The sequence below is a fragment of the Oratosquilla oratoria genome, chromosome 2 (genome assembly GCF_046742065.1).
Source record: "Oratosquilla oratoria isolate Oo_2021 chromosome 2, ASM4674206v1, whole genome shotgun sequence".
NCBI lineage: Eukaryota > Metazoa > Arthropoda > Malacostraca > Stomatopoda > Squillidae > Oratosquilla > Oratosquilla oratoria.
Genome location: NC_134778.1, coordinates 15,576,856 through 15,604,229, shown reverse-complemented (window position 1 = coordinate 15,604,229; position 27,374 = coordinate 15,576,856). Strand labels below are relative to the sequence as shown.

The 27,374-nt window shown below is 42.6% G+C and overlaps 1 protein-coding gene across 4 annotated transcripts in view; it reads left to right on the top strand.

The window, feature by feature from the left end:
- Positions 1–27,374, top strand: part of LOC143037248 (serine/threonine-protein kinase atr-like) — a 144,077-nt gene that overhangs the window by 3,656 nt on the left and 113,047 nt on the right. For all 4 annotated transcript variants that reach the window (XR_012967459.1, XM_076205391.1, XM_076205379.1 and 1 more), the window contains exons 4-10: positions 166–314; positions 6,718–6,888; positions 7,075–7,300; positions 8,764–8,891; positions 13,709–13,830; positions 19,273–19,450; positions 20,004–20,087. Coding sequence is in view for 3 of the 4 variants with exons in the window: in XM_076205391.1 (XP_076061506.1) it covers positions 166–314; positions 6,718–6,888; positions 7,075–7,300; positions 8,764–8,891; positions 13,709–13,830; positions 19,273–19,450; positions 20,004–20,087 (1,058 nt within the window). In the remaining variant the exon portion in view is untranslated. The remainder of the gene's footprint in view (positions 1–165; positions 315–6,717; positions 6,889–7,074; positions 7,301–8,763; positions 8,892–13,708; positions 13,831–19,272; positions 19,451–20,003; positions 20,088–27,374) is intronic.

Here is a 27,374-nt window from a genome sequence, read left to right as displayed (position 1 = left end):
ATCCCTTTATTCTCCAATTATTACACTTAGATTTAGATTTATGCATTGTTCGAACTTGAACTATATTTTTCTCTAAGTTATTGCAAGTATTTATGAATTTGTCAAGAAAATGTATTTTTTATTAAATCAGTGGTTCCTAAATAATGTGTTCCTTTTCTCTTGCAGTTGGAACCAGTGTTCTTCTTAGTGGAGGAACAGGAAGCCACAGTTGTTTTTCATCCATCCTAAGCGATGAAGAGATTGATCCCAAACCAAAAATTATTTCATTTGATTTCCATGGAGTGTTGGATATCACCCTTTGTAACTTGATCAGTGTGAGTGTTATTGTCACATAGGATACAAGACCAAAAGACATCCTTACTCTTTGCCAAAAACATCTCATATCTGTCTTACTACAAAAGCTTGACATGTGTACCCTTTTCCTCTCATAAATCCACACTGCTCCTACTCAGATACTCTCTTTGTTCATCATATAATCCTCTCAATTAATACCTTCCCAACCATTGAACTGACAACCTAATTTAACTGAGACCCAATCACTCTAAAAGCATCACATTCATACTTGTCCCCTTCTGTGTACAGTGTAGTGGAACTGTATGTCCACTCCTCCATTCCGTGGTTGCACTTCCTTCCAGTTGACACACATTACACATTTTCACTAGCTGTTCCACTAAAATTACTTCTTCCTTCACCAGACATGCCACATAACAACCATGTATCCCAGGTGCCTTACCAGTTTACATATTTTTCAATGCACTTGGTGTCTCCTCTTGCTTTCACCCAGTCATTCTTCTCTCCTATCAGTGATTTTCCTGGCATCTTCCACTGTTACAATCAATACATACATATACCAAGGGCTTTTTTCTCCACTCCTACCCATTTCATCCCCACATACTCCACTCCCGTTCACCACCCCTCCCTCCCTCTTTTTTTGGCTCCTGCATCTTGCCCACTGCCCTGAGTCAGAAGCAATGCAGCAAGACACAGCACCTCCACAGCAAGGCCACTTCATTTAATTGGCAACTCCACCTCTCTGTCCCCTTCGGCTTGTGTCAAAATATCATTCACACATACTCTCATATACCTTCCCAAACTCTGTCATTAACTTCCTTAATCCCTCCTCTCATCCTGCTACAATTGCAGTGTCATCAAGAAACAGTTGGCTTATCTCCCATTTTTTTCAATTTTCTTTAACCCATTACCCTTGCATTTACCTCTCTCACCACCCCATTCATGTATAAATTGAACAGCCATGGTGACATGACACATTCCTGATGAAGTCCTACCTTTACCTCAAATCACTCACTCTCTCCATTTCTAATTCTAACACAAGCTCTACTTCTCTTGTAAGAACTCTTGACTGCTCTTAACCTCTTCACTCCGGGGCACATCGCACGTCTGGCAGCATTAGCTGCATGACGTGCGATGTTGCGTCATAGTAATCACATTATAAAAAATAAAGTCAGTGCTCAATCGTTCGTTCTCTTTCACCCGTGTATTTTGACAACCATAGAAAATATGATGAAGCCAGTTTAGAGAGAATGAAGGTTACGTAGGTACAACTACAATAAATATAATCAAGATGGTGATGTCGGCATCATCGAGTACCCACTTGCTCCTCATGCCGCCTACGTAGGCGCCACCGTATGGAAGTGGTTAACAACTTTCCTCCTATCCCATATATCTGTAGCACCTCCCATAGTGCCTTCCTGTCTACCCTGTCATAAGCCTTTTCCAAATCTATAAAGACCCAAAAAACATCCTTACCTTTTCCTAAAGCTTTCTCACATATCTGTCTTACCACCAAAATGTGATCCATGCAATCCTTACCTGTCCTAAACCCACACTGTTCCTCATCAATTACTCCCTCTCTTCCTCTCCTAATCCTCTCAATCGAGACCCTTCCATAAGCCTTCCCAACTACACTTAACCACTTCCATACGGTGATGCCTACGTAGGTGCCATGAGGAGCAAGTGGGTATGCAATGATGCCGACGTCGGCGTCTTGATTATATTTATTGTAGTCGTACCTACGTAACCTCCATTCTCTCTAAACTGGCTTCATCATATTTTCTGTGGTTATCAAAATTCACGGGTGAAAGAGAACGAATGATTGAGCACTGACTTTATTTTTTATACATACACACATACATATACCAAGGCTTTTTCCCCCTTCCAAGGGAGGTAGCCAAAAAGGGAAAGGCATAAAAACACTCCCACCCATTTCATCCCCAAATACACTCCACACCCCTCCCACCCTTCCTCTCATCTGAGCACCTCCTGGATGACGGGTCATCCCTGCACCCCGCCCACCGCCCTGGGTCAGAAGCAGTGTCGCAAGACACAGTACATCCACAGCAAGGCCGCTTCATTTAATCGGCGACCCCCCCTCTCCGTCCCCCTTTGCATATAAGGAGAGGACGGGGAGAAATCCCTTCGGGCTACGTCAAAATTTACTCACACATACTACCCCGCCCATTCCTCCTCATGCAATCACAACATCATCCATATACAACCATTCTCCACTCACCTCTGTCTTCCGTCCTCTCCCTTCCTTCCTCAACAGACATTCCCCTCTTCCCCAAAGCCCCCTTCACCCCATCCATCCACCTCATCCTAGGACGTCCCCTCATGTTCACTCCCTCCACATCTGCCTTCCATACCTCTTTTACTAGTCTTTCTTCACTCATTCTTTCCATGTGTCCAAACCATCCTAATATTCTTTCATCAACCCTCTCTCCCAAATCCTTTTTCACCCCTGTTCTCCTCCTCACCTCCTCATTTCTCACTCTATCTAGCCTAGTAACCCCTGCCATACTTCTCAGACACCTCATCTCAAACACATTCAAACTCCTTCTCTCTTCTTCTCTTATGTTCCACGTTTCTGCCCCATACAGTGCTGTTGGCACAATCACTCCTTCATACAGTCTCCTCTTCGCATCCATTCCCAAATGTCTATTTCTCATTACACTCTTTAAACCACCAAGGCATTTACTCGCTTCTCTCAATCTACATTCTACCTCCACCTTCACTCCACCTTTTCCTGCTACACTTGCACCCAAGTATCTAAAACTATCCACTTCCTCCAGTCGCTCTCCCTTAATGTTCACTTCCAGTCTACTGCCACTTTCACCCGTTGTACATCTCATCACCTTACTTTTACCCACATTTATCTTTAGCTTTCTTCTATCACATACTCTCCCAAACTCTGCCACCAGCTTCCTCAATCCCTCCTCTGACCCTGCCACAAGCGCAGTGTCGTCCGCAAACAACAGCTGGCTCACCTCCCACTTTTCTCCATTTTCTTTAACCATCTCCAATCCCTGACTCACTACCCTAGCATTCACCTCTCGCACCACCCCATCCATGTATAAGTTGAACAGCCAGGGCGACATAACGCATCCTTGACGAAGTCCCACCTTTACTTCAAACCACTCACTCTCTCCATTTCCAATCCTAACACATGCTCTACTACTCACATAAAAACTCTTAACAGCTCCCAAAAGCTTTCCCCCTATCCCATAAATCTGCATAACCTCCCACAGTGCCTTTCTGTCTACCCTATCATAAGCCTTTTCCAGATCCATAAAAGCCAAAAAAACATCCTTCCCCTTTCCTATAGCTTTCTCACATATCTGTCTTACCACAAAGATCTGATCTACACAACCTCTACCAGTCCTAAAACCACACTGTTCCTCACCAATTACTCCTTCTGTTCCTCTCCTAATCCTCTCAATTAAGATTCTCCCATAAGCCTTCCCTACTACACTCAACAGGCTAATCCCTCTGAAATTACTACATTCACACTTGTCCCCTTTTCCCTTGTAAAGAGGAACTATACAGGCACTACTCCAGTCCTCCGGTACTCTACCCTCTCTCCAGCAAACATTAAATAATCTTGCCAACCAGTCCACCATCACTGAACCTCCCTTTTTCAGACATTCTGCATGACATCCATCCAGACCAGGTGCCTTACCTGCTTTCATCATCTTTACAACTGCCTTCACCTCATCCTTCCTTATTTCTCCTCCATTCTCCTCACTCATCACTCTCATTTTCTTCGTATTTCCCACTGCAGCTATCTTTCCTTCCCTATCCTCCTTCACATTCAGCAACTCCCTAAAATATTCTGCCCATCTTCCCTTCACTGCCATCTCTTCCATTATTATGAGGCAACATTGCACGTCGGGCAGCTAATGCTGCCAGACATGCGATGTGCCCCGGAGTGAAGAGGTTAACAAATTGATACCTCTGAAACTACTACACTCACAATTGTACCCTTTTATTTGTAAAGTGGAACTGTACAGGCACTCCTCTAGTCCTCTGGCACTCTACCCTCTCTTAAACAGACATTAAATAACCTCACCAGACAGTCCACCATCACTGTATCACCTTTTTTTTTAGACATTCTCCATGACACCCATCCAACCCAGGTGCCTTACCTGTTTTCATCATCTTAACAACTTCCTTCACCTCATCTTTCCTTATTTCTCCTCCATTTTCCTCACTCATCACTGTTATTTTCTCAGTGTTTCCCACTGCAACTACCTTTCCCTCCCTATCCTTCACATTTAGCAACTCCCTAAAATACTCTGCTCATCCTCCTCTTACTGCCTTCTCTTCCATTATCATCTCTCCATATGCACATACACCTACATATACTTAAAGGCCTTTTCCCCATATAAAAGATTAGCTGAGTCAAAGCATATACCCACCCTACACTCAGTGGACAAGGTGGAGGGATGACCCGTCATCCAGGAGGTGCTAAGATGAGAGGGAGGGTGGAGGGTTGTGGAGTGTATTCAGGGATGGAATGGGTGGGAATGATTTTATGCCTTTTCCTTTTTGGCTACCTCCCTTGTAAGGGGGAAAAAGCCTTGGTATATGTATGTATGTACACTCATTGCACATCTATCCAAATGCTCATTCATTGTCTCTCCAGTCTTAGTAATTCATGAATGAAGGGGTCATTCCTCACCCCTGCCACGCTGCTCAGATCAGAGGGAATGCAGCAAGACAACACTTACACTGCAGGGCCTGACATTTAGGCTAACTCTCACCACTTCATTACATGACAACCCTTGACTTTTTGTATGAATAAGAAGTGTGGAAAGCAGAGGTGGATGGAGTGAACTTGAGGAGACAACCAAGGAAGAAATAGATGGATGGAGTGAATGAGGCTTTAAGCAAGAGAGGAATGTCTGTTGAGCAAGGAAGAGAGGAGGCAGGGGATAGGGGTGAGTGGAGAAAGGGTGTGTCTGGATGATATTTTGATGCAGCCTAAAGGGATTTCTCTCCATCTTCTCTATTTCCCAGATGAGGGGACCAGGAGGAAGGGTCACTATGTAAATGAAGTGACCCTGCTGTGGATGTACTGTGTCTTGCTGCATTGCTTCTGACCCGGGCAGTGGGCAGGAGACAGGGATGACTCTTCATCCACGAGGAGCTAAGATGAGAGGGAAACAAGGGTGGTGGATGGGAGTGGAATGGGTGGGAGTGGGTGTGTGCCTCAACTGGCTACCTCTCTTGTAAGGGGGAAGAAGCCCTTGAGATAGATAGATAGATAGATAGATATATATATATATATATATATATATATATATATATATATAAATATGTATATATATACATAAATATATATATATATATGTATATATATATATATATATATATATATATATATATATATATATATATATATATATTAAAGATAGAGTTTAGGATCCTTAGTACCCTCACTTCATCTTGATTAGTCACCTTCTACATCATGCATGGGACATTGGTGACATTCTTCTCATTCACCACAAGAGGACCAGAGAAGGAAGTAGTTATATTTATCTGTATAACAAGGGCTTCTTCCCCAATAGTAAGGGATGTAACTATTGAAGGCATGCACCCATTCCACTCCTATCAACCATATTTGTTTCCCACTCATCTTACCTCCTCATAGCTTCTGTCTCCTGCCCCACTGCCTGGGTCAGAAGTAATGCAGCAAGACACACTATATCCAAAGCAGGGCCACTTCACTTACACAGTGAACCTGCCTCCTTGTCTCCTCATGCAAAAAATAGAGAGGATAGGGAGAAATCCCTTCATGTTGTATCAAAAGTAGTTAAAAAGTGGTAAAGAATATGTTGAAAGGGACACCAGTTGTACAAAAGCATCTCATCATTTCTTTATGAGTAGAGATCTTATTCTAACATGAATAATGTATGGCTGTAGTCTACAGGGGCACCCCAAAACAGTCCTCAAAAAAACTTACTTTAGATTGTGTGATATGTATATGCAAATACTTAGGCATACAGAGATTTAGAAGTGGTGGTTGGTCTGCATCATCGAGAAGCAAGGGGCAGATCTCATTTTACATGTAAGTGTATTGTTGATCTGTATCTCAGTCTCCTCGCCAGCTCTGGACCTCCCATCCATGAGGAGTTGAGATTGGGGGAGGGTGTGGTGGAGGGGAGTGAAATGGGTGGGAATAGGTATGTGCCTCTGGCTTAGCTGCCTCCCTTATAAGGAAGAAAAAGCTCCTGGTATATAAATAGATATTGTTGATGGGTATGAAACTCATTTATCTCTATATGTCCACAGGTGAATAGAAGGGTAACAGGGTAACAAAGATATAGTAATGTTTCATCAAAACTCTTTGTTTATGGTTATTTTAGTAACCAAAGTAGGGTTTTTCAAAACCTCAGAGTGATCCCATATGATTTACAGGTATTGTGTGGTGTTGGAAACTATATTAATTTATACTGCACAAGTGGAATGGAAGATGTTTGGCTTGTGACTTGCCAGTGTCTTGAGGCTGGGGATGACTTCCTCAAGCTAGCTGCCCTTAATGGTATATCACATCTGTTCAACATTAGTCTTGTTCCACAGTTGATCCAGGTAAGTATATATGTGATTGTTTACTGAAAAAAGTCATGTTTGTTCATGGTTGTGAAAGTAAGGATGTTGATGTGAAAATGGGAAAAAAGATTAAGAAAGAATTGTCACACAATACAGTGATTTAAAATGCATTGGATATATGTGTAATTTGTCTAATTGTAAGAATATGTATTACATTATTTTCAGACACAAGACTACCTTCTTCAGTGTATTCAAGCTGTCATATTTGAAGTTGCAAAAAGAAGTATACCCTCAGAAAAGAGCCTAATTAGTGATATGCATCATAGTGTGTGTGATGTGCTTCAGAGGCTGAAGAACTTGTTAAACAAATTTTCATATTTTCTTACATTGGAGATAGTTTCAGATATAACACATGTTGTTACAACTTTACCAGGATATTTTGAATTGTCTAGTAAGCTTCTTTATATATATATATATATATTTCTTTTCTTTTTTAAGTATTGTGTATACTTGATGGATGGAGTAAACTTGAAGAGATGACTGAGGATGAGATGGATAGATTGGGTGAAAGGGGCCTTTGAGCAAGAGGGGAATGTCTGTTGAGCAAGTAAGGGAGCAGACATGGGATTGGGGTAAGTGGAGAATAGCTGTGTATAGATAGTATTTTGATGGAGCCTGAAGAATTTTTTTCCCTGTCTTCTCTTTTCTCTATGTCTGTCAAGCAAGGAAGGGAGAGGGCAGGATGTGTTGGGGGAGGGGAGTAGTTGTGTGTGGATGATATTTTGATGCAACCTGAAAGGACGGATAGGAGGTTACTGTTTGCTGTGTAAATGAAGTGACCTTACTGTGAATGTGCCGTATCTTGCATTGCTTCTGACCTGGGCAGTGGGTTGGAGACGGGGATGACCTATCATCCACGAGGAGCTAAAATAAGAGGGAAACGAGGGTGGTGGATGGGAGTGGGTGAGTGCCTTTGACTTGACTACCTCCCTTGTAAGGAGGAAGAAGCCCTTGTTATATAGATATATACTTGAATAAAAGTCAAATTTTATGCAAAAAATTGGAGGTCAACCTGTGCACAAATAATAGTTTCATTGGTCTGAAATCTGTGCATGATGGAAAGGATTTGGATCACTTAGCCTCAGCTATGGAGAATATTTATCATGAACAACCAGTAAAGAGTGAAGACAAAGTATGTATTAGTAATGAAAAGAGGAGGGTCTGAGGTAATTAGTGACAGTGGAAGGGTATGTGAGAGGAGAAAGTTGTCATGAATCTTGGTGTGTATTTATAAAAGGCACCTATTTGGCCATGTGGTTTATAGAGTGCACACACCAATTTAACATTAACCTCTTCAATAAAAGTCAAATTCTTGCAGGCAACATCAACTGCCTGATGTACGATGGAATATTTGTCAAGCAGGGAAAGGAGAGGGCAAGAGATAGATGAGAGTGGCGAGTGGTTGTGAAGGGATGAGAAATTGACACAGCCCAAATGAATTTCTCTTTGTCTTCTTAGTATTACTCATGAGTGGATGAGGGGGGTTTGCCATGTATTGAGATAGTTGGGATAAGCCAGTTCTGGCTGTCAGGCCCTACTGTGGAGGTGCTGTATCTTGCTGCATTTCTTTTTGTCCAGGCATTGGGCAGTGGGTAGGGATGACCATTCATCCATAAGGAGTTAAAATTAAAGGACATAGGTGCTGGATGAATGTGGGATTGGTGGAGGGTGGGTGCATGGCTAGACTGGCCATCTTATTTGTAAAGGGGAAAAGGCCTTTGAATATATGTATGTGAATCTTGAACTTTTGCAAAATTTAAGATCAAATGTGCAATAGATGGTGTTTGATGTTGTATATGATTGGTTTTCCTCAAAAGAAATCCTTTATATTATTCAGCTATTTTGTTTTTACAGGATCTTGTCAAAATGCAATGATTGACTGCATCAGTAGCCTTTATTTCATTCATGCTGCTCATCCATTTAAAGATATTACATTAGCTCTAGGAGCCTTTATCTTGAAGAATATTTGGACCCATGAAGAGGTATGTATAAAGTTTTTCATAGAACATAGTATCATAACCATATTTTTTATGGAATTGAGATAATTTGTGATACTTTATCTCTTTTCCTGCTTATGTTTACAGATGTTGAATTTTAAATCCAATAGAATGCCCTACCTAATCCAGATCATCACGGTTTTCATATCACAATTTATACAGATAAAATCTGTATCATCTCTTGGTTGTTTAAAGTTTCTCTAACCAGAAACTTGCATTCCTATGTCATTTGGCAACATATCTCATACCTTCAAGTAACTTTCCCCAAGTAGAAATATTGTCTTCAAGGATGTCGGTATGTGTTAATCAAAATAATTAAACTAGGTGGTGCTAGGAGGTGCTAAGATAAGAGGGAGGGTGGAGGGGTGTAGAGTGTATTCAGGGATGGAATGGGTGGGAGTGATTTAATGCCTTTTCCTTTTTGTCTACCTCCCTTGTAAGGGGGAAAAAGCCTTGGTATATGTATGTAGGTAATTTTTATTTTCTGTAGATGGTTGACCACATAAAAATGATCTGTGCCACCTTTTATTGAACTTTATTGGAAAAAGTATTGTTTTTATTAGATCTTAGTAGAAAATATAAAACCGATTTTTTTTTTTTTTTTTTTTTTTCTTTTTTACTAGAAGCTTTGATAAAGATTATCTTGTTATTACTCTATATCTAAAAGGTCCACCATACTGGATTTTTCTTTGTGAACACCCAAATTTTGTGTAATTTTTTTTTTATTGCTAAAAGCTATAGTTTTGCCCTTAGAGACATAATTCAATATGGTGATTTAGAAAAAAGGATGATGTTGTGATGCATGAGGTGGAATGGACGGGGGGATGGGGAGTGAGGTACAGTAAACTTCCACTTATCCAAACTCCAAGGGGGATTAGAAATGTCCGATTAACCGAAATGTTCGGTCAATCCGACTTTGTATGTTTCATTCCCGTAGATTTTTATGCGGTAATGTCAGCTGCAATATTCATACCTGTAAACTTAACATACACATGGAAATGCTTATAATAGTTCATAAACATATTCTGTAGAGTATAAAGAGAAAATGTTTAATTAAGGAGAGCTTGTGATACTGTATCGTCACCGAGAGGACTCACGAATGTATGTACCGCCAAACAGTCGATCTGGTGTAAACATGGAGTGTGCTGCCACCGTGTGAGCACTTGGTGAAGCTTGCGGGTGGCGCAGGGGTGGTGGAAGAGGCGGCAGGGTGTTTGAATGTTCGGTTGAGATCCAAATACGTTCGGTTGAAGCGATGGCTACCGTATTGAGAAAATGTTCAGTTAATGCGATTATTCGGTTAAAACGCGTTCGGATAAGCGCGAGTTTACTGTAATATGTGTGAGCAAATTTGATGCAGCCCGAAGGGATTTCTCCCCATCTTCTCCTTTTATGCATTGGGGGGATGGAGAGGGGGGGTCGCCAATTTAATGAAGTGACCTTGCTGTGGATGTGCTGTGTCTTGCAACACTGCTTCTGACTCAGGGCAGTGGACAAGGTGCAGGGATGACCCGTCATCCAGGAGGTGCTAAGATAAGAGGGAGGATGTGGAGTGTATTCAGGGATGGAATGGGTGGGAATGATTTTATGCCTTTTCCTTTTTGGCTACCTCCCTTGTAAGGGGGAAAAAGCCTTGGTATATGATGATGATGAGAAAAAAGGATAGACAAAAATTATTTATGTAGAGAAAGAAGTTTATGAGTTATAAGTATTAATGTGACAAAAATGGTTGCCAAGATACTGAGCTGCAAAGCTAAAAAAAAAAAAATTACCCTCTGTATGAAAAAACTAATAGCAGAGTAGATGAAAAATGCATAAATACTAATAAATTAGCTAATATAAATGAAATGCAGTGTTTTGTAAGTGATATTTCTTAGATTTACATTGCTTAATAGAGATGGATGTGTTGGTATTGAGTGAAACCAAGTTGAAAGGAAGGATTGAGTTTAAGTTTGGAAGTGTAGTTGGGAGGTCAGGAGTGAAGAGAAAATGAGGAAGAGAAGGGGTGGCTATACTAGTAAGTGAAGAAATAGGTAAATGTGTGGTGGAGTGGAAGGAGGTTTCTTTAAGGTTAATGTGGATGAAGGTGAAACTGGGAAGGGAGATGTGTTTTTTTTTGTAAGTGCATATGGGCCTGGTAGTGAGAAGAGTGTAGAGGAAAGGGAGGCTTTTTGGATAGATTTAACCCCTTCCATATGGTGATGCCTACGTAGGCGTCATGAGGAGCAAGTGGGTATGCGAGGATGCTGATGTCGGCATCTTGATTATATTTATTGTAGTTATACCTGTGTGACCCCCATACTCTGTAAACTGGCTTCATCATATTTTCTATGGTTATCAAAATTCACGAGAGAAAGAGAGAACGAGAGATACAGCCGTGAATTTATTTTTTTTAATTCGAGTATCATGACGCAACATCGTACGTCTGGCAGCTAATGCTGCCCGTGAGATTTTGGCCCAGAGTGAAGTGGTTAAATGAGTGCATAGAGGGTTTAGGGAGAAATGTCAATGTAGTGATACTGGGAGATCTGAATGCAAGGGTAGGAAATAATCAATAGACGAAGTGGTTGGGAAGTATGGAGTTCCAGGAAAAAATCGTAGTGGAGAGATGATGGTAGAGATGTGTCTAGAGAGTTGATGATAGCAAATACAGTGCTTTGGAAGAAAGTCAAGCATAAGTGCACATGGGAGAGGGTGGAGGATGGAAGGATGGTAGATAGGTCTTTAATGGACTATATAGTGGTAACCAGGAGAAGAGTAGGAAGAGTTTTGGAGGTATGTACATGTTCGAGAGTGGGGAATATTGAATAATTTTTTGATGGAAGGTAAGTTGAGAATGGAGGATAGATGGAGAAAGAGGAACAGGACAGAAGATAGGTAATTAGGAGAATGAGTACAAGAAAAACCTGAGAGAAGAGTGGGAGGGAGTGATGGATAGAATAGAACTAGGAGTGGAGGAGGAATGGAGATGGTTCAAGGAGGGAGTCACATGGTGTGCAAAGTTGGTGTGTGGAACAAGGAGGATGGGAAGAAATAGAAGGAAGGGTAGTGAGTGGTGGGATGATGAAGCAGACAGAGCATTAGGTTTCATTGCTAGGATGGTTATGAATAGTGCAGAGGTAATTATCAAACTCTAACGTTAGTTAGACCCATCCTTGACTATGCAGTACAGTTTTGGTCTCCGTCTTATAGAATGGACATTTAATTCACTAGAATCAGTACAGAGAAGAATGACCAAAATGATTCAAGGGCTCAGAAATTTACCTTACAAAGAGAAGCATAGGCACCTTAACTTACATTCTCTAGAAAGACGCAGAGTGTGAGGTGATCTAATAGAGGTGTTTAAGTGGATCAAAGGCTTTAACAATGGTGATGCAAACAAGGTCATCATATTAAGATAACAGCAGGACTCGCAGTAATAGATTTAAACTGGACAAATTTAGATGTAAGAAGGAAATAGGCAAGAATTGGTTAGTAAACCAATTCTTGCCTATTTCCTATAAGGTGGTCAACGAATGGAATAGACTTAGTAACTGAAACTATCGGTTGTTTTAACCTGTATGTTACCAGGCGAATGTTGTATATACTCCCCCCTAGTGGATTTTTTTGTATTGCTTAAATCAACTCAAAATGATATAAAACCAACAAAGTTTGCATATTTTGATTCACCTTAGCCTAGGAGTGGAGAAACTGGGTAAATCTTGTCGAGGTATGTTTGCGAAAGTTTGGTAGAACATCCGTAGACTGTCTTTTGCTCCTCACGTGGGTTGAATGAGGTCGTATTTTTTAAGGGAAGCTTTGTTAGAATTTCAGAGAGTGAAGGAATTTGACATGATGTTTCAAGTCAATGTACAGTCACCCATAATAGTCTGACACTTATGGAAAACGTGTTTATAAATAGTTTTTGTGGATTTTTTGGCAAATATTTATCACTTTATGTGGTAAATTAATTTTTTTTCTTATAATTTCATGGAGGATAGGTGATTGAGGTGTTTTTTATTGTTTTGGTAAATGTTTTAGTAAGCATCCATCACACCATTATTGCCTGGCCACATTTTGTATTACACATTTATTACAAAAATTGGCAGTATGAAATTGCCAGTTCTATATGTCTGAATATGTACTAAATAGCACCTGCCTAACTGCCAAAGTACAACTTCACCTCTTCATACTTTATTTTGTACACCAGAATCACCTAAATTATGTTCCAAAGGCCTTTTTTTATACCCCAGGTTACCCCTGAAAAATTGCTGCCAGGGTTGCCAGTTTTGTCAATAAATAAATAAAATTTGGGTGCCTTTTATAGCCAATGGATAGGGCTACTTGGTCATTACCACAGATTTGACCCTCGACATAATAATGCCTATTTTTGGATAATTTTTTAAATTGCAGCATATGATTTATGCTGCTGATGCTCAATCCATAAAACAATTGCGGCATACGACGTATGCTGCTGACACTGTAGGGGTCAAGGAACAGACAACTATGGATGGGGATGACAGGTGGTAATGGACATGGAACTGCCTAGTGTAGGCCTCATGGTCTCTTGCAGTCTCCTTCATTCTTATGTTCTTATGTTGTAAAAGAGAAGAAGCAAGCATTCACAGATTGGTTACAAAATGGGACAAGAGAATCATATGAGAGGTACAAAGAAAAGAGAAGTAAAGATTCTCTTGTCTTTTTGACTATCTTACCTGAGGAAATAGACTGGTTACAAGAGAAGAATATGTGTGCATGAGTGTAAAGTGCAATTCTTTTTTCACAGTTATATGGGAAAATACAAATAATGTATAATTTTCCAGATTAGCTGCAAAGTTTTGGAGATGGTAGTGACTGAAGAAGTGATGTCTGCTACACTTAACAAAAGACAGCCGGGTAATGTAGAGGAAAAAGATTTTTCGCATCAGTGGAAGCTGTCTGGCAGGTAGGTGTGATTGCATGATAAAAGTTGGCTCTCAAAATTTGCTTTTGTTTGAGGACACTCAATCACAATACATACATTTACCGAAAGCTCCCATCCCCCTTATAAGAAGAGTGGCCAGCCAAAGCATGTAATCACCTACCCATCCATCACCCTTTGTTGCCCTTTTATGCTTCTTGTGGATGAAAGCCAATCCCTGTCCCCTTCCCACTGCCTGGGTCAGGAGAAATGCAGCAAGACAGTACCTTCACAGGAAGGTCTGAGAGCCAAAGTTGATTTACTCTCACAGTTTCATTACATGGTGACCCTCCTCCCCTCATCCACTCTAAAATTTACATAGCAGAATAAAAGAAACCCTTTAAGGTCATGTTAATTTATCATCCATTCACAACAACTCTCCACTCACCTATCAATTGCCCCCTCCCTTCATGCATGACAGACATACCCCTTGTACCCAAGCCCCTTTCACCTCATCCATTCTTCACTTTCTTGGTCTTCCCATCAAGTTCATTCCATCCACCTCTGCCTTCTGCACTCTTTGCAAGTCTTTCTTCACTCATTGTTTACATAGGCTCAAACCATCCCAGTACAGGAATATCCTGGTAACTGAAAGGGTTACAGAACTGAAAGACCATTCAAATAGTGGATATTTGGATATAGATGCAATTTTCCTCATAAGGATGTTAACCCCTTCACTCTGGGGCACATCGCACGTCTGGCAGCATTAGCTGCCAGACGTGCGATGTTGCGTCATAATACTTGCATTATAAAAAATAAAGTCACTGCTCTATTGCTCGTTCTCTTTCACCCGTGAATTTTGATAACCATAGAAAATATGATGAAGACAGTTTACAGAGTGTGTGGGTCACGCAGGTACGACTACAATAAATATAATCAAGATGACGAATTCAGCATCATCGCGTACCCATTTGCTCCTCATGCCGCCTACGTAGGCGTCACCATATGGAAGTGGTTAATAAATGAATGTGATACCATGATATTATACCAAACGATGCATCCAACCCACCCATCCTACATATGGGTGATAAAATGGGAGTGGAATTGATGGGGTCGATGCATACCTTGGGTGGCTACATCTCTTATAAGGAGATACCACAGTGACATTATGCAAGCCTAGTGTAACCCCATCTTTACCTCAGACGATTCACTCTCTCCAATTCTACCCTCACACAAACTTTACCCCTCGTGTACACAAACTTTTGACTGCCCTGAATGGATTTCCCCAAATCTCATATATCCACAACACATTCTATCCTTTTCCCCCAAAATTCTTGCATATGTGACCATCTATATACCATGGGAGGTAGCCAAGTCAAAAGGCACATACCAACTCCTCATTCCACTTCCAATCACTACCCTTTCTTTCCTCTCTCACACTGATGAGGCCAAGACTAGTATGCAGCGACACTATGGACACCCACTACTAAAAAGAATATAAAGAAAATTGAAAGAGTCCAAAGAGCAGTTACAAAGATGGCCCCAACACTTTCAAACTGTCATATGAGGAGAGATTGCCAAAGATGGAATTACTGACTCTGGAACAAAGAAGAGAAAGAGGTGACCTATTGACTATCTATAGAACCATGAGAGGTATGGAAGTCCTTGATAGAGAAGACTTACTGAATTGGGATAAGAGAAATATAAGGGGACATGAAAAGAAACTCAAGGACAGTTATAGAAGGGACCTGAAAAAGAACAGCTTTCCCCACATTGGTGGATGTCTAGAACGAATTGGATGAAACAGTACTGTGTACAAATACCATACATGAATTTAAGAGAAGACTAGATACTGTCAGATACAAAGATGGGACACAATGAGCATAGCTCCCCTTCCCATAAGATACAACCAGGTAAATACAACTAGGTAAATACCTCTTTCATCCCCATATACTCCACTTCCATTCCACCCCTCCCTCCCTCTTTTCTTGGCTTCTCCCCCTCTTTGTCCCCTCTTGCAGAAAAAGAGAAGATGGGGAGATATCCCTTTGGACATCAAAATATCATTCACAGATACTCCCTAATCCCCCACCCACTCCCTTCCATGCATCACAGCATAATCCATACACAACCATTCTCCACTCACCCCTATCTTCTGTCCTCTCCCTTCCTTCCTCAACAGACATTCTCCTCTTTCTCAATGACCCTTTTACCCCATCCATCCATCTCACCCTTGGTCACCCCCTCATGTTCACTCCTTCCACCTCTGCCTTCCACACTTCTTTTACTAATCTTTCTTCACTTATTCTCTCCATATGTCCAAACCATCCCAATACTCTTTCATCAACCCTATCTCCCAACTCCTTATCCAACTCCATTATCTTCCTAACATCTTTTCTCACTCCATCCAGCCTAGTAACCCCTACCATACTTCTCAGACATTTCACCTCAAATGGATTTAAACTCTTTCTCTCTTCCTCTCTATTGTTTCATGTTTCTGCCGCATACAATGCTGTCAGCACAATCACTCCTTCATACAATCTCCTCTTAGCATCCATTCCCAAAAAAGAAAAGGGCAGAAGGTAGATATGCCTAGTGTAAATATATCAAGATATTCCTTAAAATATTTACTCTAAGCATATCTACCTTTAGGGAAGCTTGCTGGCTGAGCGGATTAGGGCGTTGTTACTTGCAGTGAAGGTCGAAAGGATGGCAGTTCGAGTCCTGCCACTGGCGAAGTTGAACCAAGGGCATGGTTCAGTAAATTCCACGCTATAAAGTCCTCTGTGAGGGGCACTATCCTAGCCTTCTGATAGTGGGGAGTTTTTGACGTTAAACCATATCATCATCATATCTACCTTCTGCTCTTTTCCCCTTTATTTCCATCTATCCTCCACTTTCAATTATCTTCCATGAAATGATCTAATATTCCCCCACTCTCCCCTAAGAACAGGACATCCTGAACTCTTCTTTATATTCTTTTGGATGCAAAAAATACATGCATAATACATATACCAAAGGCTTTTTCCCCCCTTACAAGAGTTTTTTTGTTTTTTGTTTTTTTTTGGTGGCTGGCCAGGCCTATCCGGGTGAGAAAGCCCCTCCCACATGTAGGGCAAAAGTGGGTAGGAGCCATGGTGTTTGTGCCGGATGTCTTGACCTTTCTTGCCTGACGCTTCTGCTTGGTCTGATGGAGGCACTGCTGTTCCGCTGTACAGGCCCCTGCAGCTACAGCGCTGCGCCAGGAGGGGCAATCAGCAGCGAGCAACTCCCAGGTTTCCGTACTGATGCTGAAATCCTTGAGTGTGACCTTCAGACCGTCCTTAACCCCTTCCATACGGTGCCGCCTACGTAGGCGGCATGGGGAGCAAGTGGATACGCGAGGCTGCCATATCGGCGTCTTGATTATATTTATTGTAGTTGTCCCTGCGTAACTGACATACTCTCTAAACTGGCTTCATCACATTTTCTATGGTTATCAAAATTCACGGGTGAAAGAGAGAACGATCGATATAAGCGGTGACTATTTTTTATGATGCGAGTATTATGACACAACATCGTACATCTGGCAGCTAATACTGCCTGCGAGATTTTGGCCCGGAGTGAAGTGGTTAAAGCACTTTTTCTGTCCACCTACTTTTCACTTTCCATGGGAAAGTTTGCCATAGAGGAACTGCTTTGGGATGCAGTTGTCTGGCATTCGGGAGACGTGTCCTGTCCACCTTAACTGAGCCTTGCGCATGGTGGTGATGACACTAGGGATGTCTGCTTTCTTCAAGACCTCAGTGTCGGGGACTTTGTCCTGCCAGCGGATGTGTAACAGGTTGCGGAGGCATCTGAGATGGAAATGGTTGATCTGCCTTTCATGCTTTCGGTATGCTGTCCAGGTTTTGCAGCCATAAAGAAGGGTGGTGATGACGACTGCTCGATAGACTTTCAGCTTTGTCTCGAGACTGATTCCACGCCTCTCCCAGACATTCTTCCTCAGTCTCCCAAAGGCGCTGCTTGCTTTGGAGATTCTATTATTGATCTCCGCATCAATGGTAGCATTACGAGAGAGGGTACTGCCCAGGTATGTGAAGGTGTCAACTGCCTGGAGAGTCTGTCCGTTCACCTGGATCTGTGGCTCCTGGTGCTGGCTGGTACATCACCTCTGTCTTCTTGGTGCTGATGATAAGACCGAAATTGTCACAGGCTGAGGAAAATATGTCCATATGTTGTTGCATCTCCTGCTCATCACTGGCATTAAGTGCGCAGTCGTCGGCAAACAGGAAGTCCCTAACAACAGTTTCCTTCACTTTCGTGATGGCTTGCAGCCTTCTTAGGTTGAACAGTTTTCTGTCATATCTGTATCTGATACTGATGCCGGATTTGCTGTTTCTGAAGGCATCAGACAGCATTGCCGAAAACATCATGCTGAACAAAGTTGGGGCCAGGACACAACCCTGTTTGACTCCGTTGATAACTGGGAAGGCTTCAGATGGCTCGCCGTCGTCTAGAACCCTGGCTGTTATTCCATTGTGAAACTGACGGACGATTGCTATGAACTTGCGGGGGCAGCCAAATTTTGCCATGATGTCCCAGAGCCCTGCTCGGCTGACCGTGTCGAAGGCCTTGGTCAAGTCAACAAAGGTCATGTAGAGGTCGCGATATTGCTCAATGCATTTCTCCTGGAGTTGACGGGCAGCAAAGATCATGTCGATGGTCCTTCGACCTGCACGGAAGCCGCACTGACTTTCAGGGAGGAGACCAGAGTTCTCCAGGTGTTCCAATAAGTGGTTGAGAAGGACACAAGCCAGGATCTTGCCTGCTATGGATAGGAGGGAGATTCCTCGATGGTTGTTGCAGGATTGGTAGCCAAAAAACAAAGGCATAAAAACCACTCCCACCCATTCCATCCCCACATACTCCACTCCTATCCACCCCTTTCCCTCCTTCTTATCTTGGCTCCTCCTGGATGACAGGTCATCCCAGCATCTCGCCCACTGCCCTGGGTCAGAAGCAGTGTCGCAAGACACAGCACATCCACAGCAAGGCCGCTTCATTAAATCGGCAACTCCCCTCTCTGTCCTCTCATGCAGAAATGAAGAAAATGGGGAGAATCCCTTTGGGCTGCATCAATTTATTTTTCACACATACTCCCTCACCCCCCATCCCTCACCCACTCCCCCTCATGCGTCACAGCATCATCCATGCACAACCATTCTCCATTCACCCCTATCTTCTGTCCTCTCCCATCCTTCCTCAAAAAATGGAAAAATAAAAATGTTTTTTTTTTTAACATATCTGTAACTTTTTTGATTTTTTTTTTTGAGAGGGAGGGTGGAGGGGTGTGGAGTGTATTCAGGGATGGAATGGGTGGGAATGATTTTATGCCTTTTCCTTTTTGGCTGCTTCCCTTGTAAGGGGGAAAAAGCCTTGGTATATGTACGTATGTATGTATATGTAACTTTTTATTTTTAACTTGCCTATAATCCTGTTTTACAGATTTTCTCAGGTTATGCTAGAGGACCTGAGTTCATCATGGGGAAATGTAATTAATGGTATTGCAGAGTATTTTGAAACATGGGACAGTAGGACAAAACCATCAACAAAGCAAATAAAGACTTTCTCTTTCATTGTGAAGGTTTCTTGCCGGATTGTCATTAAGTTTAGATTACTTAAGGTAAGAATACTCAAGAAGAAATTTGATATAATTTATGTAGGCAGAGATGTTAATATGGAAAGTTTAATTAGTATTTGGAGGTTCAAATAGGCGTGACAGGTTAGGTGTCCATCAAATGTTGAAGTAAGTTGGAATGGCTCTATTGGGTTTACACTACTTGTATACAAAATGTGGAGCTCAGCTGGGAGTGTGGTTGACTAATCAGAAGCTTGCTTGTGGATTGAGGGAGTCCATGGGAATGCAATTGCTATTTCCATGTATGCAAGGAGTTTGTATGCGAGCAGGGATCTGGTTGGCTGACTAAAGTGTGGGCCCATGCCAAGGGATGATTGGCTGGCTGCAGTTTGGGCCTGTGCTGAGGCTTTACATAAATATGATTCAGCATGTATCCAGTGATTTATCATATTGAAATGAAAGGAATAGTAGGAACATCAGATAAGGGAACATGATTCTTATTTCAAGGAGTAGTGCGTAAGTTCACCAGTGATAGGAGTTTAATTCTTAAATTTGGTTCAGGATTAGAAAATACATCATTATTATTTTTTTTTTCCAGTTGCAGGTATTTCCTTCATCACTGGTGAATAATATGGCAGATTCATTGCTTGAAATGGCTTCTAAATTGGAAAGTAAGGATGAGGTAAGATGCATTAAATATAAAGGTATACATTATGTGGCTTCACAGATTACTCTGCTACGCATAGGGGGTTAGCGTAACGAGTGCCCTCTTTTCATGGATTACGTAACGTAAACAACGTGGGGTTAAGGATCCACGGAGTGCTCGTCGCTAACGTTTATTGGCAATAGAAAACACGACTTTCTCATCTTCACACAACAGATGCTGCCATTGAAACCATGGCAGCAGACAGTAATTGGGAGGAAGAGTAGAAGTAGTAGATGAAAAAACTGTAAAACAATCCAGAGCGACGCTCGTTACTAACAGCTTTTATACAGAATTACAAATAATCTGAACATGAAATACGAGCAGCTTAAGGCTAAATTCATTATGACATACAAGAAACAATATACCAGATCTAAAACTAAATTCGGCTCAAAACTCACCGAGTAGGCCGCGAAGGGAGCGGGTATACAACTGAAGGCGTTTCAAACCACACTGGCTGGAGGCGTGACGTGACATCACACCACCGCAACCGGTTCTTACACACCTTCTTAAGTCTAATTCTTAAAGTGAACATTGTACAAATAATGAGATGCTATCTTGCAGCACAGCTTGCAGACAACTTACAACGATAGTATTCTTAAGCAGACGAAGCTTCTGCTCGCAACATACTTAAATTAAAGCATTAGAAAAAACAAACTTGAAACCTCTTCCGAGGGGAAACGAGCCTTACGACAAAAAGATATGTAAACATGGGGATACACGGACATATAAAAAAGCCCAGTTACCTCTCGTAACGGCACACTCCCTTCCTAATTTTCTAGGGGGAAAAATTACCAAATCTATTGACCTAGCAACACAAGCTCAGAAATGGGTCTTACATATTCATGGGCTTTGTTGTTTACCACAACTCTTACTTGGACCTTCCTGACTAAATCATCCTTGCCAGGGAATACTTTGTTTACAATACCCAAGGGCCACTGTCCTTGGGGACACTCTTGATTTTTTACCAACACTACATCATCCACCTTTACATTTGGAGAGGAATTGACCCACTTTCTTCTGGGTTGCAAAGAGGAAAGATACTCTTTCTTCCATCTCTTCCAGAATTCCTCAGCAAGGTGATGGACATGCTTCCATTGAGATTTGTATACTGCCTTAATATCTATCTCTTCAGGAAGAGTTACAGGAATATCAGTTTTCTGAGTGAGAAGGATGGACGGAGACAAAATGAAAGGACTACTAGGGTCCGAGGAAACAGGAACTAAAGGTCTGGAATTCACGATCTTACATACTTCTGCAAAGAAGGTTACTAACACCTCATGTGTTAATGCCTTGGGGTGATGGTTAGTCAGTATCACATTCATGATGTTGCGGACTATCCCCACCATACGCTCCCATGCTCCACCCATGTGAGAAGCATGAGGAGGGTTAAACAACCAAGTGCAACCTTGACTTGACAAGAAACTATTGACATCACCACCTTCATCGGTAATGGCAAGCAAGTTCAGTGCTTTGACAGCACCTACAAAGTTCGTGCCTCTGTCAGAACGCATCATCTTAACTGGGCCACGAATACAGATGAATCTCTTTAAGGCATTAATGAAGGAAGAAGTACTCAATTCTTCTACAGTCTCTATGTGGATAGCTCTGGAAACAAGACAGGTGAACAGAACGCCCCATCTTTTACTTTCGAGGAAGGAACTTCTAGTGCGCCGAGTTTTTATATGCCAGGGGCCAAAAAGGTCAACTCCTACATAGGAAAATGGCGGATTGGGAGTAAGTCTATCGACGGGTAAGTCTCCCATCTTCTGAACACACACCTTACCTCTTACCCTTTTACAGGTGACGCATTTGGAAATGACCTTAGAAATGGTACGTTTTCCTCCCAAAATCCAGAAACCACCTGTACGGACGGCTCCTTCTGTAATCACTCTCCCTTGGTGGTGCACTGTCTCATGGTAGTGACGGATCAACAACAAGCCTAAGTGGGATTCCTTTGGAATAATAATAGGCCTTGCAAGCATACCAAGTATATCACCGCCTTGACTCAACCTGCCTCCTACACGAAGTAGGCCCTTCTGGTCTAAATAAGGAGACAGAGATGCAATGGGACTGGAAGGAGGTAAACAAAATTCACCTTGCAATTTAGTCATGGCAGACGAGAAATAATCCTTTTGGTATGTCTGAACAATGAAATCAGCTGCATCTTCTAGTTGATCGGGTGACTTATGTTTGTTGCACATATGCCAACCTGAACAACACTTGTTACCTTGTTTGAAAGAACGGGCTATATGCTTAAGGAGAGCTACCGCTCTTACAAGTCTCCTCCAACAGGAGAAATTAGAGAACCTCTGAGCTAATGACGCAATTGCAGGCTCTACATTGCTTTTGTTTGCACTAACAAGGGGTTCAGACTCAATTGTGTAGTCTGATACCTTTACTTCTTTATCTGTCTCAGGGCTTACAAGAGGAAAACTTCCACTGGTGGATACAACATCCTCAAATAAGCTTGAGGGACCTGACAACCAATCACTCTGATTTAGGTCGGTTATTTCAAGACCACGGGTAGCCAGATCTGCTGGATTACAATCTGTAGGTACATAATGCCATTGGTTAGGTTCGGTGGACGACCTAATGTGGTCTACTCTGTTACTCACGTAGACATGAAATCTACGCCTTTCATTATGAATATAGCCCAAGACAATCATGCTGTCAGAATAGAAATGTCTTGCGTCTAAGGGTTTGTCCAGGCAATCCGAGATGGAATTGCTGAGATTAACTGCCATCACTGCAGCACACAACTCTAACCTGGGAATAGTATGACCATGGTTGGGAACTACTTTAGCTTGTCCCCTCACAAAACACACCTGGTAGCTTTTGGTATCACTGAAAACCTTAAGATATGATACAGCTCCTACTGCTACTCTGGAAGCATCTGAAAAGGTATGAAGCTCTATCCTGTGAGCTTGAGACAAAGAAATACTAGCAAACTGACGATTGATGCTTATGTCCTTGAGGTCCCTTAAGGACGTTAGCCATCTGGACCATTTGGTATGGATCTTAGCTGGTATGGGTTCATCCCAACCACACTTTAGATTGGTTATCTCTCTTAGGAGTAGTTTTCCCACTATTATTACTGGAGCTAAGAATCCCATGGGGTCAAACAGACTATTTACAACAGACAGTATCCCTCTTTTTGTTGAAGGCTTGTCTGAATCCATGAACTTATAGACGAAAACGTCTCTTTGGATGTCCCATAAGAGGCCCAGGCTAGACTGCATAGGCATAGAGTCAGAAGTTAGGTTCAGCTCCTGAAGGTTATCGGCCAGCTCACTGGTGGCAAACTTTTCCAGCACTTCCTTACTGTTGGAAGTGATCTTGTGCAAGCGCAGGCGTCCTCCTTCTTGGAGTGCTGACTTAGAGTCTTGGATTAACTTGTAAGCAGTCTCCGCATCTGGCAGAGATGCTAACCCATCATCCACGTAGAAATTGTTCTCTATGAAATAGCGAACTTCAGGAGAGGCATTTTCTACAGACTTACGCAAGCCATAGGTGGCAATGGCGGGAGATGGCGTGTTCCCAAAAACGTGAACAGTCATCCTATACTCAATCAACCTTTCATCAGGGTCATTATTCTTGTACCAGAAGAATCTGAGGTAATCTCTTTGCTCAGTCTTCACTTTGAAATTGTAGAACATCTGTTCTACATCAGCTGCCACTGCTACAGCTTCCTGACGGAAACGTAGAAGAATCCCGAGAATACTGTTTGTCATATCAGGACCTGACATCAGCATATCATTTAGGGAGAACTCTCTGGATTTGGCAGAAGAGTCGAACACAACCCTGATCTTGTCAGGTTTCTTAGGGTGGTACACCCCAAACAATGGAAGATACCAGCACTTCTGATCAGACTTCAATGGTGGTGCAACCTCAGCATGCCCACGATCTAACATCTTTTGCATGAAGGCCATCATATGCTGACGTTTTTCAGGCTTTGTGCTGAGGCTACGATGGAGAGACAGTGTGCGGTGCCACACAAAGTCTCTATTATTACTGGTGGCTACAACATTGGGACGGAAAGGCAGTGGCGCGACCCAATGACCACTTTGATCCTTGCGGAACTCTGAGTTCATAACATCCAAGAACTTCCTGTCTTCAATCGACAGGGCAGCCTTGTCATCATCTTTGGTTACCTTGAACAAATCATCCTTTAGTTCAGAAACATGAATCTGGTTACCACATGGTGCGACTATAGAGGGACGTCTATCATGTACAAAGGATGTTTTGAAACTGCTAATGACAGGAGGCCTACAAGTGCCATGGAGACACACTTCCCCAATGATTGCCCAACCCAGACTGGTCTGTTGAGCTAGAGGGGCATTGACAGGTCCAATTCTCTGGTCAAAAATGTAATGAGCTGAAGGCACATCTCGACCAATGATGAGTAGAATCTCAGCTTCAGGAACCAGAGGTGGAATACATTCGGCCAGATCGGACAGATGGGGATAACCACGAGCTATGGCGGGGGTGGGTATCTCTTCTCTTACATTGGGAATGCTGTCGCATTCCACTAACTGAGGGATATGTACCTCTTGTGAGTTATGCCAAGACACGATGGTGTAATTTTTGGTGGTGCGCCCAGAAGCGCCCGTTACACCTGCACAGGTAGCTAGACGATATGAAACCCGTTTGCTCAGCTTGTCAAACAAATCGAAAAACTCAGACCTTGCTAAAGAGCAATTGCACTGATCGTCTAGGATGGCATAACACCACACTCCGAGCTCTGGCTTACTTTCAGGATAGACCTTTACCAAGAAGGTCTTGGCGCAGGACTTACTCATGGAGGTGGGGTTACTGCATATCAAGGTACATTTGGAATTGACCGCAGCATCCTCCCCTCCCTGAGTCTTTACTATGGGGGTAAGAACATTTGGAAGCGGCACTTGATTGACTACAGGGGAGCGAGGTGTTTTATCTTGAGCAACCTCCCTTCCATGCTGTGTAACCGCTTGAGTCGAACTCCTCTTCGACCTGGGTTCATCGTGATGTAAGGCAGTCACATGAGTATGGGCCTTACAGAGTTTGCAGAAGGTCTTCTCCTTACAGCTGGAAGGAGGATGGTTACCTTTGCAACATTTGTTGCACACTCCTTTATCGTTTAAGAAAACCTTCCTCTCGCTCACAGACATGGTGCGAAAAGCCCTGCAGAAATCCAAATGGTGTACGTAGGCATCATGGTAGACGCAAAAATCTCCCTTTTCTGCCTTTCTTTGCTCGGTAGGACTAGCGGCGCCAACATACCTGTCAGCGCCCGTGGTCGACTTACTGCCACTGGACAACATGGTGTCAGTCTTCTTCACACGCACTTGAGGAAACTTAGAGGGAGGTGGCTTCTCTGGTTTCACAAAACCATCGGCTCCAAGGCTTTGATAAGAGAAACATGGATCATTCTCGACCCTTGCCATCTCCTTCACAAACTCAATGAAGAAGGAGAAAGGTGGGTACGGCACACCGTGAGCAGTCTTGTAGTTCATGGCTCTGCCAGTCCACGCTCTCTGTATACAGGGTGGAAGTTTTGCGACAATGGGATTGATGCCTGACGAGGCGTCATAATATGCAAACAGTGTACTGTATACAGGGTTAGCCTTCAAGGCTTCTATCTGGTACAGAATGTCACACAGGTCGTATAACCTTAAGGTGTCTCTAGGTGAAATCCTTTTAATTGAGGTCTCAATGATCGAAGGGGCAGCAAACCTGTCATCCAAGCGCTCCCAAATTCTACTGCACGCCAGGTTTGGATTCTTGGCATTTGAGTTTCTAGTTGTACGGGCCCATTCTTTAGACTCAGGACCTAGGTACTTAACTAACAGGTCTATTTCCTCCTTACATGAGGTGCCTAACTCTTGCACGACTTCCTTGAAACTCTCCTTCCAAACAGCATAGTCTTCCGCAGTATCATCAAACGTAGACAGCCTGCTAAGAAGTAAATCCTTCCGCAAGAAGAACTTGCTCAAATCAGCAGAATTGGAGGTTGTCCCCAATCTAGGAGATGCACTCCGGGGAGGTTTTACTACAGGTGGTGACGCATAAGAAACATGGTTAGCAACAGGTTGCTGCGCAGGTTGCACAGACCTCACCTTTACTTTTTCGATACGAGGTTCAAAACTGAATGGAACATTGTTAGCAGGCTGTGAGTTAACTCTGAAATCAGAACAGGGCTTGAAAACAGGGCTTTCAGGATTCAAGCCTACCGGATCCTTCTGACTAGCGGAAACTTCAACTATACCACCCTGTTGCTCCACATATAGTTGGGTGCGGGTAGCGACTGTACCATTTAATTGGTCCCAGTCACTGCATGTTTCCCAATCATCGTCGGCTCCTAAATGCCTAAGTTCGGCTTCGGCTTCTTCCAACTCCTTTTGCTGTGTCATAACTTTGAACTTGGCCTGCATTTCAGCCTGCTCTTTCATAAGCTGACCCTCCTGTTCGGCAAACTTGACTCTGATACGAGCGGTCTCCACCTTGGCTCGTTGCTTCCTTGCAACACTAACACTGGTGCTACTGGAACGACCTGACCTAACCGACCTTCTTGAACTGCCCTTCATGGAAGGGGGCATACAAAACTCAGAGTGGTCGACGAGGGATAAAGGAACTTGATTGGACTTCGGGTCATCTTGTAAAAACGGTTCAGTGTGGTGTTCCTCTTCCGTGACTTCAACTGAGGAAGAGGAAGCATAGTTACTGATTACGACCAGTGTTACCTGACGAAAAGATGCCTGAAAATCCCTGTCTTCGTGCTTCACTGATTCAGCACGAGCCAGACTTTCTGAAGTACGTTCACGCATTAAGAATTCCAGATACCTTTTTACAGTATCCTGGTACACAGCATGGGCCTTATACAACCAAGGACTATGATTCGGTTCTTCCAATAAGGCTTGTACTCGTTCTCTACTCGCCCTTACCCTCTCTTCATGCTGATCAGACGCTCTCTGAAAGGCCTCTTGCCCTTCAGCCGTGAGGACTCTGACCCTACCGGAGACGGGTCCTTCATCTATACTGTGGTTGGAAGACATATTGCCAAGCGAGAGAAACAGTGAGAGACAAGACAGTAATATGATAAAGAAGACAAGGAAAACTCGAACTTAATCGAAAACCACGGAGTACGTTACCACACTCCTAACTATACGACTATTGAGGTAGACAACAACAGATTAAACCCTACATTTGGTTCAATCTAAAAATGCACATTAGTCGCATGCTTATATTAACATATGACAGGATTTTAGGCAAGGTAGCTTGCCTTCA